The sequence below is a fragment of the Melanostigma gelatinosum genome, assembly GCF_949748355.1.
Source record: "Melanostigma gelatinosum genome assembly, chromosome: 12".
Classification (NCBI taxonomy): Eukaryota; Metazoa; Chordata; class Actinopteri; order Perciformes; family Zoarcidae; genus Melanostigma; species Melanostigma gelatinosum.
Genome location: NC_136645.1, coordinates 19,389,123 through 19,409,459, shown reverse-complemented (window position 1 = coordinate 19,409,459; position 20,337 = coordinate 19,389,123). Strand labels below are relative to the sequence as shown.

General features: G+C 45.0%; 1 protein-coding gene across 1 annotated transcript in view; it reads left to right on the top strand.

Annotated features, from left to right (window-relative positions):
• cdh23 (cadherin-related 23) overlaps nt 1-20,337 on the top strand; it is a gene marked incomplete at its 5' end in the record, with an annotated part of 136,382 nt that overhangs the window by 41,270 nt on the left and 74,775 nt on the right. The window contains 3 exons of the mRNA XM_079280584.1: nt 9,297-9,491; nt 9,581-9,709; nt 12,962-13,040. Of these exons, the coding sequence (XP_079136710.1) occupies nt 9,297-9,491; nt 9,581-9,709; nt 12,962-13,040 (403 nt within the window). The remainder of the gene's footprint in view (nt 1-9,296; nt 9,492-9,580; nt 9,710-12,961; nt 13,041-20,337) is intronic.

The window sequence follows — 20,337 nt, the reverse complement described above, 5'->3', positions numbered from 1 at the left end:
TCCCTTAGCTCAAACTGATGTCAAGATACAATTCAGCACTCTGGCTGCAATGATGCCATCACCCACCTGAGATTTACCAGTGGGGCTGCTGAGATTGAAGAGCTTTATAAGGTGGCTTTCAGCACCAACCACAGACCACACATAGTCCATACCAGAGGACTGCAGCTCGCTTTCACTGGGAAAGCATGGGCTTTAAACAAACCCTTGTCACAACTGTTTCCATGAGTGGAATTATAATGGCAGACCTCCGAGACACCTTTTATGAGAAGGCCTGTCTCATTGGTTTGTGGATATTATTGCAGTGCCTTATGATTTGAAGTTGTTACTATAGGTCCCTTGGGCCTGATGGCTCATTTTACCAGGGACATGGCTGGGCTTCTGTTGAGATGTTTCTGAGTTTGGGATGGTACACACAGTTCAAGGGGGCGAGTTCTTTGTGAATGGCAGAACTCTGAGGTTATGTCCTGGGTCCTCTAAACTGTTTGCCACCATTGGAGAAAACCACTGAACAGTTCAATATCTCTTTTTTAGTTGACAACATCTGTAACCTCTGGCATTTCCTAAAGCCTTTGTACTGCAAGCATGATCCGGGATGCTATCCGTTATTATACAGTAAATACACAGTACACAAACAGATGCATGTTTTAATTGGAGAGTTCGAACAGTTTCAAAGGAAGCGAAACCAAACTCTGGCTTTTCAGCAGAGTATAAATCATTTTTGTATAATTTTCCCCATTTACTGTTGGAGCCTTGCAGATGAAGGACACTTAGTCTTGTTTCGGAACCAGTGAATTATTGATAAGCTAATTTCAAACGTGAAAAATGGCTTTGTGTGTCACCTTATGATTAATTTAAGTGTTCTCGCGATTCACCTGCTTCAGCATCTCTGTCGAAGCCGCACACTGTGAAATCATTACCATCGCCTATCACCTCTTGATATAGGCTGTGTTGTATATCCATCACATCGTTGTGTATTTCATATATTTTCCTGAATTTGATAGATTCATTTGTTATTGAAGTCTTCTCAACTTCTAGCATATTTGTCGTCAACATTTTTCTTGTTTAAAGCTGCCGGCTGAGGGGTTATGATGATGTTTGCTCATGTTCGGCTTCATTTTGCCAAAAGAAATTAATTTTTAAAAATCGAGCATTGAAGGGGACTCATTAAGAGCCTTAATGGGTCCCCTTCAATTAAGAGCCTTAATGGGTCCCCTTCAATGCTCAATTTTATTTTATGAATTTTTGATGAAATGGATTTAAACGTTTTGAAAAAGGGGGACATAGTGACACTATAGACGTAGAATCTTTGGATTACATGTTGCTTTCCTATCTTCAGAGGGTTGTACGAACCAGAATGATGACTTTTTATCATGGAGTAAGAAGTGGAATGATGTCTCTTAGCTGTTCTTGTGGTTTCTCCTGTACATGTGGACGGCATAGAGTGTATTGGCATACTCACAGTACACCATAGCAACTTACCAAAGCCAAAAAGGTGAGCTGTGTTCAAATCTTCCAAAGTTTGTTCATCATTTTTACCCACGGTTAGGTCTGAGTCAGCAGCGACTGGTAGTTCTCTGCAGACCCTGCACTCTGGTGTAGAACAGCTGTTCAGGTGTCCTGTTAGATGTTTCCAGACAGCAGCTAATCAAAAGACAGGAACATTTTGAATGCATTTCTAAAGCCTATTTAGTTAACATATTTTTCTTCCCTTTACATCTCACCTAATTCTATAGCTTCTTTTTCCTCTTCCTTTTGCGATACACATCCTCACATCGGTCAGAATAACGTCGGCGGCAGTGTAACAAAGCGCCCACATGTGGGAGGCAGTGACGGAGGTACAAAGGTCGTGAGAGGCAGGCAGTGAAATGGTGAGCGTATAGCCGGTACAATCACATGCCTGCTGGGCTGGAAGCGGAGAGCAGACAGCCGGGGGAGGAACTAAGAACCTTGCGAGCAGTGTAGGTGTAATCATGACTCTATTGTAGAGAACAGCTGGGCCTCTGGAGCTGTGAGCAGCAGGGGGCCGGAGCCCCTGCAAATCACCATGTCTTTAACGTTTCTGACAAAATGTTGTACTCAAAAGTGTGTGGGTTTGCCGCAGCCTTTACCAGGGAGAACAAGTCAACTTGACTTCAAATGGTGGAAATAGCACGGCAAAGCCTGGATTTTGACGGCCATTTCTTACTTAATCAACAGGAGTCAATGCCTAAGTAGAGAAGCACCAACCTCAGTCAGTATAGTCAGGTAATCAGTTGGTCATTTATTTAATCAGAGGGTCAATCCATCTGTCCTATTTAAGTAAGAAGTGTTGAGTCACGTCACTGCCCAAAGTTTGGCGTTTGCATTTATTGGTAGATGAGCTCAATCTGTCACAGGCTCAATCAATAGAGCATCTCTTGCTTATCCTCAGCGATCTGTAGACCGTTTGCTGAGAAAATCTCAGATTCAATACGTGACATTTTCCTGAGCACTAAATCAATGCAGTGTCTTTGTGTTGTTATAAACATCGTATATAAGCAAACCCTGAGCAAATGAAGTCCTTGCGCATGGAGAGGGCTGCTGGCATGGATCTGAAATAGCACTTAGGACAGTTTCACGTCATTTTCTGGGTGATGATTTAACACAGTCAGAGTTTGATTGTCAAAATGTTCTTAACAGATAAATAGAATACTAACCAGCTGTGATAGAACAATGTTTATCCTCCACACAGAAAAGTACAGGCATTCATTATGGCATAAATTCCACAGCTGATCGAGACCAATCTAAATTTCCTGAGAGAGAAGGGAGAGTAGAGATTACTTTAGATGTCTATTTTATTTGATTGGGTAACAGCGACATGCTACCAATGCAATTCATAAACCCTCGATCTTTCACATTCAGTCTGATGACTATTATTGTTGTTTCATTTGTTTTATATTTTGGGGCTTTTAGCTTGTGCACCTGAAGAGCATTGTTTCCCTTCATACTGGAGAAATGACTGAAACAGTTGTTGTTGGACGGAGTATCATCACACACTGTTGCGACGACTCCCTCGAGGACTCCCTAGAGGAGAGAGCTGACGTTTAACCACTGGAGTCCATTACACTTAAAGCTGCAGCCCGCAGTGGACTTCATGCCCTGTCATCCCTCAAGGTCCCAGAGAGGAGCTGGGACATGTAGTCTTGGGGTCTTGGCAGCCGTGGACTCTCCAGGGCCCCAGAACTCATGTAAACCTGAAATTTGGCCCACAGATCATTAGAGATGTCTCACGGCTGTTAGTGACAGTCGTTCACTTTCACATGCTCATGTCTGTGCTCTCGCTCTCTTTCTCTTCTTTCACCCTCTGTCATCCTCTGTCTTTGTTTTTCTCAATCTCTGAACAATTTGTACTCTGTAGGTTTTCTTTCTGACATTCTTGTGCCTGCAGTTTGATAAGTAATCAGACTCCTTTTAAATATGACTTCAACGAGACAGAGTTAAATGGACAACTGAAACATATACAGTAGATACAGATTGTGTTCAAACCCTTTATTTATTACTTTGTAGAACCACCATCTGCAGCAGTTCAAGCTTCTGTATTAGTCTTCCGAGCGATCCCTTTTTCATAATCCCATTCTTCCTTGCTAATCCATCAAGCTCTGCCAATGTTAACATCAGTGGTCTTTTTCGTTGGGGTTCACCGTGGGAGCCACTCAAGGACATTCAGACTTCCTCTGAAGCCAGTTCAGCCTGACTTCATGTCCTAAAACATGGACTTTTGGTTGAGTGTGCTCTTTGTCTGCCCCTGAGGAGAATCCATCCCCACAGCAAAGCAGTAAAGCACCATGCATCGCTGGAATGGCACTTGTATTAGACATTTAATGAACTGAACTGTGGCTCTCACCAGCTGTACTGTATGGTGGCATGATGTGGAACCTGGCATTCAGGCCAAAAAGTTACCCATTTTGTCTCGTCACACGAGAGAAGCTTTTCTCTCATGCTGTCAGTGTTTTAAGTGCCGTTTGGCAAACTTCTGCTGGGCCGTTATGCGTTAGGTCTGAAGTGGCTTCCATCTCAACCGTCTGATTGATGAAATGCAGCAGAGATGCCGGTCCCTCTGATAGGATCTGCCATCTTTTGCTGAGAAACTTGGGAACTCTGTTTTGAGTGGCCGTTGGGTACTTGGTCACTTGCCAGACCAATGTCCTAGTTGCCCATTTCCTGACTTTGGCTATAGGGCGGGCTCTCTGTAGAATCACGACGTTTCCACACTTCGTCCTTTACACACTGATGCCACCTGTGCTCCTGCAAGCTTTTGTTGATGAATAATTTCTCACACTCTTCATGGATCTGTTCCTCAACACAAGTCTTGGACCTCTACTGAGAGTTCCTTGGACTTCAGGGCTTTCGGGGTTTTCTTGTACTGGGAACTAGAGGGAGACATATAAAGGTATGTGCCTGTAACGCATGTCCAGTCTACTACATTTCCCACAGATGGTTTTTAATGATAATTCAACGATGATCAAATAAGAGGATCAACAAAAATCCACTGGCAGCATACTAGCCAAGTGTCTGAATACTTTGGTCAATTTTGTATTTCAGCATTAAGACATTGACAGAAATGTATATTGCATCGTTATTAGGAAGTATTGAAAGTGAATTAATGGCAACATTTGAATGAATCCTTAATCAGGTTTACAACAAGATGTCTGAATAATCTCCAAAAGAATACAGTATGCTCTTCGTTTCAATCTCTGTGTACTCTACAGTACGTCTCTCCTCCTCCTCCTTCAGTAAGTAGCAGCTCTCAGAGGGAGAAGAGGGTGATATCCTGCAGTGCACTTCAGATAAGACGCAGCAGGGAACTCTCTTCATCCCTCGCCAACTGTCTCCCCACTTCACATTCTGCTTCCCGTCGGAAATAGCCCCCATTTATTCAAAAGCTACAAGGCCCTGTCGAGGCATACATGTAGTAATATAAGCCGTGGCTAACCCACTGGCTTTTGCACTTGTGAAGAAATGGGTGGTGACACGTACAGTGCTTCTCAGCTAGTATGCAGTGGTTCCCAGTTTAACTGCCACTGGTCTCGCCAAGCCTAGCTGGGCATTGTTTATTGTCTGACTCGTTTATGGAGAAGTAATTGGACCGTCTTACAGGATCATAAAAACCAAAGGATTCACTGCCTTGCATTTTGTGCCTGGTCACCCACATTGACTTGTAATCTACATCACATGGGTCCAATCAATGGACTAATGGCGAGGCTATTGAGATCCAATGGAAGGGACAAAAGGCCAAGCAGAAGACTATATGTCTGAAGGCTCGTAGCTCTCTGATTGCCACACGGGCGGGCTGTGGTGAGCTCTCTGCTGTTGTTACTGTTGTCGTAGTAGTAATAGTAGTAGTAGTTAGTAGCAGACTGCTGGAATGCAGAGAAATTCATCACGAGTAGCTGATGAGCTATGACTACTTTAATAGCTTGCTTTATTGCTTTTCTCTTAGTATTGAAATGCACCACTTATCCAAATGGAGCGTTGTGACCTTCAAAGCCTTTCAGGGGGATAAAGGGAAAACAAGATGAGAATAACAAGGTGAACGGGTAATGGTTGCGTTGTGGATCTGTTAGCAGGCATCCGAGCCTCCAGAGTCTAACGGCAGCTCAAAGATGATCTCCACCTGCACACGGCCAAGTGTGCCCACCTCTGACGTAGCACACCGGCACACCGGCAGACTTTTGAGAGTTGGTCATCTGTGCTTCTCAGTAAAGCTTTGTACTGCTGTTGCTTGAACCGCTCTGAACACCGCGGTACTGTCAAATCTGGCAGATCGACACCAGTGAGTGTGTGTGTGTGTGTTTTATTTATTTGAAAGCGTGACGTTATTTACTGAACCTTGTGGCATTTTTCACTGGGAGGTGTTTATGAGTCATTGTTTCACAGGCTGCTGTGTAGAGAGAGATAGAAACCGGCATGCTTTAGGGGAGGAAACGGATACGTCATATCACACACTTCCTCCACACATCCAGATCTCATCCTCTTTCCAACAAGATGTGTACACACACACACACACACACACACACACACACACAAGCACAAGCAGGATTATTTGATCCATTCAGCTAGAGTTTGATTTTGTGTATTTTTATCCATTTATTAAGTGCTTGTGCTCCAGTTTCATGCTGCCGGCGGTGGGGTACCTTTTGCAGGTGTTTCCAGTTCTCTCATAAGCAGACTACTTGACAAGCATGATAAATATATCAGAGACATGCAGCTTAGATGTTTATTCAAGTGAAATTATTGTTGCGGGGGAGTGGATTAGTAACTATTCCAACGTTCTATCGTTGAGGTTTGCTCACAAGAAGTGGACGTGGTCACTTTTTTGTTTTTGTTTTTTTGCAACCAGAAGTAACGCGACAGGGTGGAGCTCAGTAAAATCGACCGCTGAATAAGACATTTGTAAAAGGACCAAAAAGATTACAATTGACTTTCATGAACTGAAAACACACTGTGAAAGGGTTAAAGTTGTAAAAACTAAAAAAAAAAACGGAAAGCTCCCAGACGCCGTGGTAGCGACCTGTCAATCAGAAGGTTGCCCCGCCCTAAAGCATCCCCTGCTTTATGGTCTATTTGACTCTAAATGTGACCATAATGTACTAAATGAACATCATGCTGTATCGAAGAATACCTGAAAATAGAGATTGAGACCATAAACTCATATTTACAATGTTTACTGAGGTAATAAATCAAGTGACACGTAGGGACATTTTCTCAGACCTCTATACGGTCAGACTTCTTCATGCAACCAGAGTCGCCGCCCCCCTGACGGCCTTTCGTAAGAGTACAAGTTCACTTCCAGATTGCCTTCAATTTCCAGAACGGGAGGTTGCCGCCTGTGCTTACTTCAGCTACACACTTTCGGTGCTGCAGTTGATTCTCTCAGTGACCTGAGCACAGCAGAACATTGCAAACTGACAGACTTACCAAAGAGATCGTTTCGTCCTGTTGTTATTATTCATTTCCCCGCAAGAGGTGTTTTGCTTCGACAATAAGAGTGGCTTCCTACTTCCTTGTCTGCTTCTGTCGCACCACGGCCACTGGTTTCCTTTATAGTTGTAGAAACAGCAATAAAAAGCGCTTACCGGTAACTCAGAAATGGGTGTTAGAGGTTATGAAGTTACGCACCTCAGAACTAAACGGGCAAGAAAAACCCTAACATGCAGTCCTAATTCAGACTCCGAAATGACCCGCGACACTGTCTGCACACATCACACATCAGGGGTTTCAAGTTCATCGTTAAGTAACTGAACCCTGTGATATCGGTTGCTCTCCTCATCTTCCTCCCGCAGCTACACCAGTTGGAGCTCTCTCCTCCTCCTGTCCCTCAATTCCCATGTGGCTGCCTGGCTTATTCTGATTAGACGGACTGACCCGTTTCCAGCAGTGCTCATGCGTGTGTTGAGACCAGTTGCTGAGACAGTTAAAGGAATCAAGCGAGGGGAACGGCAGAAGGAGTGAAGTGAATGTGCAGCAGAGGCAGTTGGCCTTATCTTCCTGTTATGTTGCCGTGTTACCTCGGTGGTGGCCCCCCTGTCCTTGAGAGTACAGTGGGTCAACAGGTCTTAAGACACACGCATGTAGCCACAGACACCGTCTCATCCCATATGTTGATGCAAATATACACATGCCCTAAGCCGAGCACTTGCATACAAACACACACAGTTTTATAGACTCTGACGCAGCACATGGAGGCATGTATGTATACGGGTACACCGCCACACTCCCCTGACACCTGCGCCGACAGACCGTGGGGTCAACTGCGCTCTTACTGTGTCACTTCAGCTTTGGCTCAGGGCCCAGCTAAGCTCACCGCCATGACCTCCCCCATGTGGCCACGCTCTCCCCTGGCAGTAAACAAGGCCACACACTCTGCGCTGTGAGTGGGCACAGGTGAGTGTGTGAGAGAGAGGGAGAGGGAGAGAACAAGCGTTTCTTTCCAGTAATCTGGCTGGAATACCTCCGGTCTTCTCGCACAACTTTTTTTTTTTTTTCTCGTATCTGTGGGCATTCTCGTTTCTTATTAATTCTGTGTGTGTGGCTGTTTTGAGATAAAATTCCAATTAATGAGAATTTTGCTCAAACTTACAGACCAGCTGTTCTGCAATACCTTGGGTTTCTTTCTATGGCCTCTTTTTTCTTTTTCCTCGCCAGGTTTCAACACTGACAAGAACCAAGACAAACAGTACTCTGATATTGTGCTGCCTTTCTGCCCTGTTGATATTTCTTAACTCTTAGATTTTAGATACCAAAGACAATTTTAGCAAGAAACACAGATAGGCAAGGCTTGTATTTACAAGACGCTGTGACAAATACCAAAGACAATAGGGTATCCCAAAGCCATTGAAGGTGCTCTAGTACGATCTGTTTTATCAGAGGAAGTCACAATGTGAAGCTGCAACAGACATTCTATCTAACCGAGATGTCAAAAACAGGAAGCGATGAAAGAAATTCAGCTCCAAATTAAAATGTAGTCATTATAATGTCTTCCACATGTCATTATAATGTCTTCATTTTGGGGATCCAGTGAAGTTTTGTAGGACGAGATTGGTTTCACATCAGCCTTCTTTCAAGCTTTTGAATGGAAATGTTAATGTGAGAGCCTCATAGAGCGGCAAAACAAACATAAAATGTCACAGAAATCCTGCAGTGTGGTCCAAGGGTTTTGTGTCTGTGATGGTGCTGCTGTGACACACAGCCCAGCTGTAGCTCCAAACCTCACTTTGAATGAATGAATGCATTTTCATTCAGCTAGAAACTATACCTTTAAGAGACAACTATCAAACGTCTTAGGTAGTTGGAGTCGGCTGTGTTTAATCTTTATCCTCTTTTGTCCGTTTGGTATCCAGTATGGTAAACACAAACATATTGTTTGTGCTCTACAATTTGCCATTGGGAGCCACTGGAGAATTGCTGAGTCAACCCTTTGGCCAGTAAGCAATCACGGGTGATCAAAGCGGCCATGTTAATCATTGCTTTTATTCATCCACAGCGACCCAGAATACGTTGTTGTTTGCAGTCATGATTTGGGAGAGTTGCCGCAGGGGAAGAATATGCACATTCACAATCACAACTAGGACAATGTGTCCCAAAAATGATATCGAAATTAAATTATAGACGTGGTTAGATAAGGCTTCTGTATAAACCACATAAAGGTCAGAGGCTTAGTCTCTACTTCAGCAGCAGTATATTAGTATCTTTCTTTAATATTTCTTACTGTAACATTGACACTGTGTGTGTGTGTGTGTGTGTGTGTGTGTGTGTGTGTGCTTGAATGTGTCTTTCAGAACACACTGGTGGGCAGATCAGTATTCATGGTGAACGCCACAGATCCAGACCAGGGCACTGGAGGCAGTGTTCTCTTCTCCTTCCAGCCTCCCTCTCCGTTCTTCTCCATCGACGGGGCCCGAGGCACCGTCACCGTCATCAAACCGCTGGACTACGAGACGACTTCAGCGTACCAGCTCACTGTCAACGCCACGGTCAGCGCACATAACAGAAATGTCCTGTCTACGTGAGCGTAAAAAAAGAACACATGCACGTACCAAACTTTTGCCTCTGTGTCTGTCAGGATCAAGACAAAGTGAGACCTCTGTCCCGGCTGGCCAACTTAGCTATTACCATCACTGATGTCCAGGACATGGACCCCATTTTCACCAATCTGCCCTACAGTACCAACATCGAGGAGGACATTCCCCTGGTCAGTAATACGATCCCAGCTGACATCACACTGCCACAGCCAGCCCATTCCTTCAGCCTTTATGTGAAACCCTGTAATCTGTCCATATCTTGCTCTCCCATCCCTCTCTGTTGCCAACTTATTTGTCACCTTATTGCTCATCCCCAGCTCCTCCTGCCCCATGTTCACCCTCTTTGTTTATTCAAGAGGGGTTTGGAGCAGGTGTAGGGGGAAATGTGGTTAGAAACCGATGCCTGAGTTATTATCAAGGCAAGCTATCTCACCTCCAGAAGCCCACCCAAACTCTGCCCCGGGCTCCTACATACAGCGCAGCAAGTGTTGGAGACTGTAATTACCGCGGGAGATTTACAGTCCTGCTTCAGGGATGTGAGGCCTCTAGCAAAGGTCACAGGGATACAGGATTTATCTCACCATGCCACCTTCATGTGCTCATACTGCTGCATGCGTGTGAAGTATGAAGTCTTTGTATAGTACGACGCGCTAAGCAGCGGAGTCTCACCATGACCTTACCTTTTTGTCTTTATCGCAAGTAGCTTTGTAATGGGTGTCTAATACACTGAGTGTCTGTTTCCCTGTACACCATTATGTTCAGTCCCCTGACTCAGCCCTCGAAACTCGGTTCCCAGGTGGCTAATGGTCCAGCTATTGATGTTTCCACTCGTAGAGAGGGAATTACACACAGGGGCATAATGCTGTCCGTCCTTATTTCTGCTCTCTCTCAATCAGTTTCATTCTGCCCCCCCGCCTCCCAGTCAGTCCTCCCACCCGCACATCCCTCGCATCGCATCGTGCTGTAGTAGAAATGTCAAGTGCTACATTTGCATGCATATTAACGGGGCGTGACGGAGTCGACGCCCAGTGTCTCCCTGACTCTCTGATTCATCAACTGTCACCGGGAAGGTCACAACAGGAGGAAGAGGACGGGGGAGAAATAGAGAGAGAGAGATGTTGGGGTGAAAGGAGAGAGGAAGAAGTTCGGTGACGGAATAAAGCGGAGAGAATTAAAAAGGAGCGCCATTACGTTGGATCACGAGTTGACATTGGCGAATGGATTCCGCGCCTCTCACAGCAGCTGAGCAGCGTTAAACCTCAGTAATACTGCCTTGGAGTGGTGTAGCTCCTGCCTCTGGCAGTAGGGGGCACTGCGTAATCCCATTACTGCACCGCTGCAAGAGGAGGTCACGGCAGGCGCGCAATCGAGATCTGTTAGCGAGCCCCTCTGACCCCACAACAGATACAGACAGGATAACCAACAGTGCTTAAAGTGAGACATAAAGGCAGAGATGCAGGCATTACACACACACACACACACACACACAAAAGAGAAAAGACAGACACAGAGAAACAATCAACCCGTCATCCGTAGAAAACTTTGACAAAGGAGTAAAAGATGTTTGAAATATTTTTACAGATGAAATCACAGGGCAAGGTTTTCAGCTGTTAGACCTGTGAATCCATGCTGCTTGGACTGACGTTTCAGCTTCTTCTGGGACAAACACAATTTGGCTGTCAAATCATTGAGGAGAAAGAAGGAAAGGGCGAATGGGTTGGCGGGTAATGCCCTGTATAGCTCGAAGTGAAAGGATGAAGAGGGGGAGAGCAGGCGATGGCTTTGGTTTCGGGAGATGTGCAGGTGTGTGTCCTTGTGTGTGTCTCTATATGTTTGCAGGAGGGGGGGGGGATTGTATCTTCGATGGTTGATTGAACATATTACACTTGTGTGGACAGCTCGAGAATATTGCTCACATTACTTCAGCATCACTTCCTCCCCTCGCTCGTCTCCTATTTCCCTTCTGAAGCCTCGGTTTTACTTTCGGCAAGGACGGTCACACGGACATGAGCTGTCGTGGACTTGTGACGAGGAAACGTTTGGATCTGCTATACTCCGTGAGGGCTTCTCCTCGCGACATTCTCAAAGCTCCTCAAAGTTTTCCTTTTTTTTCCGCCTAACCTCCGTGTGCGTAGTTAAAATAAAAAGTGTCGCGCGGAACCCCTGTGAAGGGCCCCATCTGCTGGTTTGATGTCACTTTGGTCGTGCTGACAAAGTGCACGCTGTAATCTGTCCCTGAACCCTCTGAGCGTTTCCCTCTCTGCTGTTTGATTGGTGTGAATCAGTCTCTCTAAAAGGCTTGTAATTGATTCTGCTGTAATTGATCAATGACAGGAGATGCTTTGGCAGAAATGGAGCATAAACACGCCTTAGACACAATTTGCAGGATCAATGGCAGGCAGCTTGCGTGAGTGAGTGATCTAAGGGGGAGAAGGAAGGGAGCAAAGGAGGGTGGGAGGAGAGAAGGAAGACAATTTGGAAGTAAGGAAGGTCTCCATCGCTCACTGCAGCACAGGGGTTTTTAAGTATCACCACCGTGTCTGATTGAGGCACGAAGGCTGAGAAAGCTCAGCGGATCAAAGACTTTTCAAACAGCTTTCTCTTTTTTCTTTCTCTCTCCCCCCCCCCCCCCTGTCATACTGTGGTTTTTGGTGAGTTGTGGACTGAAAGGAGAGATAAACCCCAATGAAAGATAATAAAACACTCCATGATGAAAAAGATAGTTTGATTATTCTGCCCTCGTGCTCTTTGCCCCTTTGTTCCAATTTTTCCAGATTGTTTTTTTCATTTACAGCATTGGAAATACAGTGCTCCTACATTTCAGAGTCATTTTGTGTTGGTGGGAGAAAGGTGCTCATTCACGATCTTTACTTGAAAAATCGCAAAAACAGCAAAACTATTGTCCGAGATACTTTTGACTGAGATACATTTTCCCATCGCTGAGCTCCAGAATAATGGACAGCGCTGTCCGTAGTACTGAAATGGATAGACAGACAGAGAACCAGTCACTTAGTTAGCCTGCTAGCTTGTAAATACAACTTTCTGCCCTAATCCCATTACCCCGTTATAGCGCGGGGGAAGAGAGAATAAAAGGCTTTGTGTCGTGATTTACTCGGCAAAACCAAGTAATTATAAGCAATCAAGACATTCAGCACCCTATTTATCTATCGTGAGATTGACAGTCAAATGCGGCTCCTGAGATTGAATCGTCAACTATTTGGGGTCGTCCATCTTTAAGGCCAAACACCTAATTTGTTTTACAAGATAATGAAGGGGCAAAACCAGTAATATAGGAATCTAATTATTTCATTAGCCGATAACTGTTAACTGTGATGGACTACTGTAGAAATGCTAAAAGATGTGACTGTAAAGATTGCATGCAGCTTACACAGTATGCTTTGTGTGTGTGTGTGTCTCTGCAGGGATACGAGGTGAGGAAGATAACGGCCATTGACCAGGATCTCGGCCGACCGAGAGGCATCGGCTACACCATCATCTCAGGTCCGAGTCACTTAATCAATCTGACATCCACAGCACAGAGAGGTGAATCGATCACTTCTTATCATAATCCCACAGCAATAATGGACGAGTCTTATCGGGCACAACAGTCAATAATGGCAGAGAACAGCCTCAGAATTGGAGAATAGGCTCACCCGTAAGCAGCTATTAATCACTGTTTGGTGCAGTTGTGCGGAAGTCGGCCTTCGTTTAGTGCCGTCATTCACAAGTTGGCTCGTGCTATCAAAACAGGATTATGGTTCGTCAGAGCGACGGATTTAACCTTTGGCAGAAGAGTGTGATCTTCTGTTGTTGCCTACTTGTGTTCGATTGTTTTATTAGATGTGTCACGCATGCAGTTTGGGTAAAAAGGCGCTGACATTAAGTGTCAGTACTAAGGTCCGCCTCACTGGGCCTCGTCCTACAATCCATAACTTGTGCTGGAGTTACTATACCCGAGAGTTTTACTTGTGAGGAGACGAGAGGAAGCTGCTGATAAGGTGATAGCAGTGATCCTGCTTTCATACTTCTGAAGAGTTTTCTTACCTCTGCCAAGGATGCGATGTTTGTGCCTGACAGTTACTTTGCCTGTCTGTCCGTCTGCTAGGAGGACATCTCAAAAGGTCGTGAACAGATTTCCATGAAACTTCGTGGACACATTTACTTTGGGGCAAGGAGCTAGAAGTTAGGTTTTGGTGTTGATCCATATCTCCGATTATCACTATAAAGGTTGCTGTTATATTCATCCCAAACTAACTGAAATGATGTTTGTCTGTCTGTCTGTCTTCTCCTGAACATTCATCGGATTACATCTCAAAGCTCACTCTCCGTCGATGATCCTTTGAGCTTTTGCACCCAAATGAGTATACTCCAGCATTGCTAGTGCATGCAAGTGTGTCGTGGCAGGTGTAGTGCTCAGGACCCGAGGGAGCGCAGTGTCGAGTTGTTTGGATGAGCGGTTCTCAAGAAAGCTGCAAGCAGCAATACCGGAGGCCAAGCGATCGGACCGTTCTGAACAAACTCGTTCCGAACAGGCTCTGCACTCGTCCATGTAATGACATGAATATAGAGAAATGATTCTAAATCCCATTAAGAAGTTTGCAGGATGAATGTATTTGTCCGTCCAGGTTTACGCACAACCCCACTGATTTCCTCTATGCCTTTGAGTAATGTCACCTGCTGAGCGTTTGCCTTTATTACGCTTCAGTGCTACCAGGAGAGCATTCCTCGTTAGCTTCTCGCTCAAGAGCTAAACACTGCAGTTCCTCAGATGGCCACTTGAGGCTTCCTCCAAAAGCGAGTCAATCCCCATAGAACCCCAATGTTAAAATGCCAAACTGTTACCAAATACTATACGGGCAATGTCACCAAGACCACATCTATGATTGAAACAGTCTCTGGTCACTGTTTGTAGCTTGTGCTGAACTCTCATGAATAAATGAATGTTGCCACTCTGAAGTGAGTAAAGCTGCATTTTAAAGAAGCCGCAATCAGCAAAAGGAGATAAATGAACCAACTATGTAGAAGCACACACTGAGTTTGCTCTGGTGTTGTGATTATAACTCGATTAAGTCAAAACTCAGATTAATGCTGCTGTCATGTCTGCACCGTAAACGGGTTATCTTACTCTCAGTCATTTTGTAATGGAGTAAGTACAACTCGGTTAACAGCGCTTTGTAAAATGGCAATAACACCTTCTACTTTACTACTGCTGTAGCATCTATGTAGCACCATCTGGTTTTCTTTGGCGTTATAACTGTGCGCACAAAGGTCAAAGGTGAAATAGGTATTTTATCTTTATGGCTACATATCCGATCAAATAACTAAAAATGATTTGTTTGAATCTCAGATCTGGGTATTTGTGAGTTATTTGTGTGCATTTAAGCCACTGAATGTGTCTTTATCATAGAATCCTTTGTTGACCTGATATTTACTTATTTGATCCAATTGCCTTCTGTTGGTTCTGGTCAAAAACAAACAAAAAGGATCAGGAGACAGCTGTTTTAGCAAGTTCCTGTATGATGCAGCTCTCTTTTTGCCCACCTCTGCTAGTAATCTCCATATTCCTATGAAGATGAAACACAGCATTCATGACTCGGCGGTCCATGCACCGCTTTAATACCCCTGCAGGGTGTTCATTTTCATCACAATCAACGTTTGGATCCCGAAGGACGAACAGTCCCTCGGAGATCCTCCAGCTCTGAAACATTGATGTGAAAATAAACACCAGTTGGGAGGATTACAGCATGTCGACTGTATCCTTTTTGAACTCTGCATGCCCCCTGTCGGGCCCCGAATGCCCAGGATGGAAGGACATCGGTGCCTCCCGTATGGCCAGCTGGCTGATAAGGGCTGGCACTGCTTGAGCCTGCCGAACCGTGGGCATTGTGGGTGATGAAGATATTCATTGTTCTGCCATCTGCCGAGTCACTGCCTGACCTCGCCGCTGAACGAAGGACTTTGACCCCGTGTGTGTGTGTGTGCGTTACATGTGAACATGTGCGCAGTCATGTATTATTTGTGAGTGTCTGTGCTGCAATGCATGCGTGCACAGTCCACAGCCCGGCCCACTTCTTCATGGAGCTCACCGTAAACACTTTGCGCCCATTCGGTGCACACGCCCACTCAGTCTTACTTACCATCTGCTGCCACATGTTGTATTGTTGTGTGTGTGTGTTGTGTTTGCTGCAAAGTTGAAGGGCTGAGTTGAGCTCTAGAGGAGAAGAGCATTAAAAAGACATTAATTAGGTGTTGCGATGTATTCCCAGTCGTTGAACTATCAAGAGTTACAGCACCGCACTAAGCCCTCATGGAGATGGAGCCTGTAGGCTTGATAAAATCAATATAAGTTTGATAGATAATGGAAGTTGAAGGGTGATGCAGTGCCAATAGATAAAGGTGGGAGGGTAAGGTTGTCAGATGACTTTCTGTGTGTGTGTGTGTGTGTGTGTGTGTGTGTGTGTGTGTGTGTGTGTGTGTGTGCGCGCGCGCGCTTGTTCATGTGTACTTTTGCATATGTCTCTGTCTATCCAGGCTCGTAGTGCTCTGCTGCAGTCGGATTAGTGCGAGAGCGCGCTTGTTTGCAGACTTAAGTGCGACTCCTCCCTCGCCTTCTCGCTCCTCGCCCCGGTCGTCCTCAGAGAGTGCCGCTCACTCCTGCGGGACTCGTCTCATTAGCTCAGTCATTAAGATAAACGAGGTTTTAATTGCAGCTGTGATTTATGCTGATGATTGTGGAGCTGGAGATGAGGATTTCCTCTCCCTCCTCCAATCAGAGGGTGTATCTGGGATTAGATGTGTACAAGAGATAGCATCTCAGCGGCACTCTGCCTCCAGTGTTGTCGTTATAGTTTGTTATGATGGTGGAGATTTTGTTTTGGGGGGGGGGGGCGGGGGTTGGTGACGGTTCTGATACTAAATCCCTGTGATGTGTCCCTTAATGGATCTCTGACCTACTGGTCTCATTGTCCAACAAAAGGCTGTAAGCTCACTGCTGATCAGAGCTTTCTGTAGGCTCGGACCCAACATTCTCCAACAACAACACATTTTGTCACTGTTGATAATGGAAATAAGGATTTTATAAGAAGCCCTCAGTGGTGGTTGTTTCCCTAAACAGGTGGTGCTAGATGCTGCTATAATTGCGCCTATATTTCCTTTTTCTTTTCTACGGGAAACGGTGATATCCAAATGTGCATCTAATACCTAATGATGTAGACCCCTGCACGGTCTGAGGACCATTATCAAAGCCTAAAGACCAGCTTAAAAGCTACATTAACCATGTGATGTGTGCTTGCAAACCTACTGAAACAAACGAGATAAAGACAATAATAGTTTCTTCACTTCTAATCCAGTCATCATGTCCGTATGCCTTAGATTGCTGTGAGGCCGGCTGGAAATAAGTCATGAGTGTGAGGGATTTCTTTGAGGATAAAGGAATTTGTTTCTGCAAGCCTTTTCATTTGAGAAAGTTCTGAAGAGTCACTGACAAATCATTGTCAATCAGACAAAAGTTCTAGAGGTGCTCGGGTAATTATCGCCACTCGCTAACTCCCTCCTGGTACGACTAATGTTCGGCCAAATATTTGATATGCCGTGAAATCCAAACGCGCTTCCCCTCATCTGAAACTACCGCCTAATGACTCAACATTTTCTGTAATAAAAAGGGGATCAGTCAAATTTGGCCACTGGCAATATTATATTAAGTGATGCTTTTTTTTTTTGCAGCTGCTCTAAATGAGCAATGAAGATGGTTAGAAGGTTCTGTTCTCACTCATGCTGGTAATTGGCTTATTAGGAAATGCAGGGAGGATCGCGGGACAATGCCACAGTGGTGCAGGTATCAGGTATGCAGAGCAACCACGTGTTCAGGGAATCAAATATCTGTTTGCTCAGTCTTGTGTCACCGGTTGCTATGACTCCAGTCGTAGTGAATGGTTAATGACCTTTTCCTGTGACAGTTCTAGTTCTTAAACCAGCATGAGCTTCATCTCGATCCTAGTTTAGAACAATAAAACACACACTCACAAGCTCACCTGTGGGGTGAAATAAAACAGTAAAGAATACTAATTATTAGTATATGAGACAGTCAGACAATGCATGTGTGTGGTTGTTCACCGGGATATACGTATTTCAGCTTTTATTCACATGCACAGTGTATTACACCTCAGCTTTTGACCAACAGCTGCAGCAACAAACAATCCCAAAATTTCAGTCATTATCCACTTCAGCCCGCCCCCGAGGACGACCGGGGCAGGACACAGACGGCCTCGGTCGGTCCAACGACCTGAGGGACCGACACTCCAAAACCTCAATCTGGCACAATGTCCACACAATGCAGGTTGATGAGAGGATGTCAGCACGCATACCCACATGGATGGATCACACACAAATGCACAGACGAGATAGAGGGGCCGAGGAAGAAGAAGGGGGGGAATCAAATCAGAGTATGATTCTTAAGAAATATATAAAATACCCCTTATTTGGCCAATGGACGTAAACGTTCTCTCTCTTCAAAGAGCTTTCCTATATCTGGGTCTTATTACTGCGAGTTAGAGGCCAACAAGTGTTGTCCAAGAGTGTTGCCATCCGTTAGGATAAGAGTTAAACCCCTGTGTAAACTTTGTGGAACCTCTCCACTGTGTTGTAATGATGGTGTAAGAACAACGGAATAAAAGTCAGATAGCGTCTCACAGAATGAAAGGACACCCCCCAAGCCGCTCATATCAGCCGCTTGTTTATCTTTGTGTGCTTGTTTCTATCGCTTTTGTCACACGCAAGCACAACTAATCCCATCTTAAGCCCCTTTTTCCATCTCGACCCTCTTCTTCCCTTTTAGATGATTCTTCCTCTCGCATTGCATCGTCTCTGTGTTGGGGAAACTGCAGCAAATCATTTGTCCCAAAGCCAGCCTGAGTCCGAGTTCCCACATTCTCCTGCTTCACCGCATTGGATTTTAATTTGCGGCAACCCGAGCAGAATCATTTTTCCAAATTGATAAAAGATGATAGCTCAATCCTTCTACTTACTAAAGCATCCTACAGTATTTTGAAGTTTGTCAGAGGCTGCCAAGTGAGACCACAAAATGCACTGACAGGGACGCGGCGTATAGCCTCAGGCATCCGCTGAGTTCCATGGCCGTTGTCTGGGGCAACGTGTGAACACCCTGTCCGCCTCTGCCACGGGAGCGAGACACACGACCCGGTCCAGTGCAGTGGATCTGTTTGTAGGCGACGGCTGGCCTTGTGTAGCAGCACACAGGTCAGACGGATACGGCCACGCCATTTCCCGCCTGGACAAACTGATAAGTAGCAAAGGCGATTATTTCCCCTCGTCTGCCTTTTCACACACAGCTCTCTCCTCCGCTGCTGCCACGCCCAGATGCTCTGATTCCACAATACCTAACTCGTGTCTGCGGGCATGCTGTAATATGGACAACCTGTTATTCTACGGGGAGCTCTTATTGTGACTGCCGCATCGCTGGGATTTCTCCGGCTTTTCAATTAGACGCTCCGAGGCCCTCCGCACCGTGTTGCTATGTAATCTCTGAGAGAGGGCAGATAGTCTGCGGGACACTGATCACAACACACTTGAGAGTCTAGTCGACTCTAGTCGAGCCTGGCAGTTCACTATCACGTCCAGACCTCACTGGGCTATGATATAGGCCTCTTACAGTACAGCAGGTTTCCTCATTTGGATTAAATCGTGTGAATGAAGAGAGGATGATCGGAAATGTTTCTTCAGGCAGCCCATGTCCCACAGATACACGCACATAACAGTTCATACTAGCAATTCAGAATACGTATCGCAGAATTACTAAAAATCACAGATTGAAGTTGGAGCCTGCCATTCTGGAGAAAGATTGTTGATATTTGAACTCAACATCCAGACAAGTACAGCTCTTCCCTCAGTGCTTCTTTGCCAGATTAAGTAGGTCTGTACTGAATAGTTTGAAGCTTCATTCATTATCTACAAATTTGAATTATTATTATTAATAACTTACAGAAACATTGCACCTTCTCTTCCTCTGTCTCTGTCACTCACACTCTCTGTCACCGCAGCGCTCAGTCGGCGTTTCTGCAATTGTCTGAGTCCAAAAGTTTTTATTTTTTTAGGGTGACAGACATTCAAGGCTTCATTTGAAAACCTCAAAGCTTTGAATGTAAAAAACATGACATGACTTTGTTTGTTTCCCATTTGCAGAGTCAGGCCTGTGTAGGAACACTGGAGCGGACAGCTAGCGGACAGCTAGCGCACCGTTTTGAATTTGACAAAAAGTGCATTGGATGAGAAGAAAAAGAAAACGAGAACACAAAAAAAGAAAATATGGATTACATTTACCAAAGTTCAGTCAGAACCCTCCGCTCTGTCTTTGATCTTCATTGGTTGCTGTCCTCTCAAAGCATTTTTTTTATACTAACATATATATTCCAGCTTTATGTATCAGCGTGAGAGGTTCCCCTTTATTTTCACTTCCGGGATAAAAGGGATACTTCCAGCTCTGAGTGATGTTATCCTCAGCGCTCAGCTTCTGAACAAGCACATTTCATCTGCCTCTGTCTTCCAACCAGCTGTAGTTTTGTACAAAGCGTGCGGAAACAGATTTTGTATCATCTAGCAAACTGCACAAAAGAAAATATCAGATGGCAAGGTAAACAGTCTCCTCTATAGGACACATGTGCTCACACACATGCGCACACAAAGTGAAGAGATGAGACTACACTGCCGGCTCAATGTGACACCTTGAGCTGACAGATCAAAGCCAGCAATCAATAGCTCTCAGTTTGATTATTTTCCACGAGAC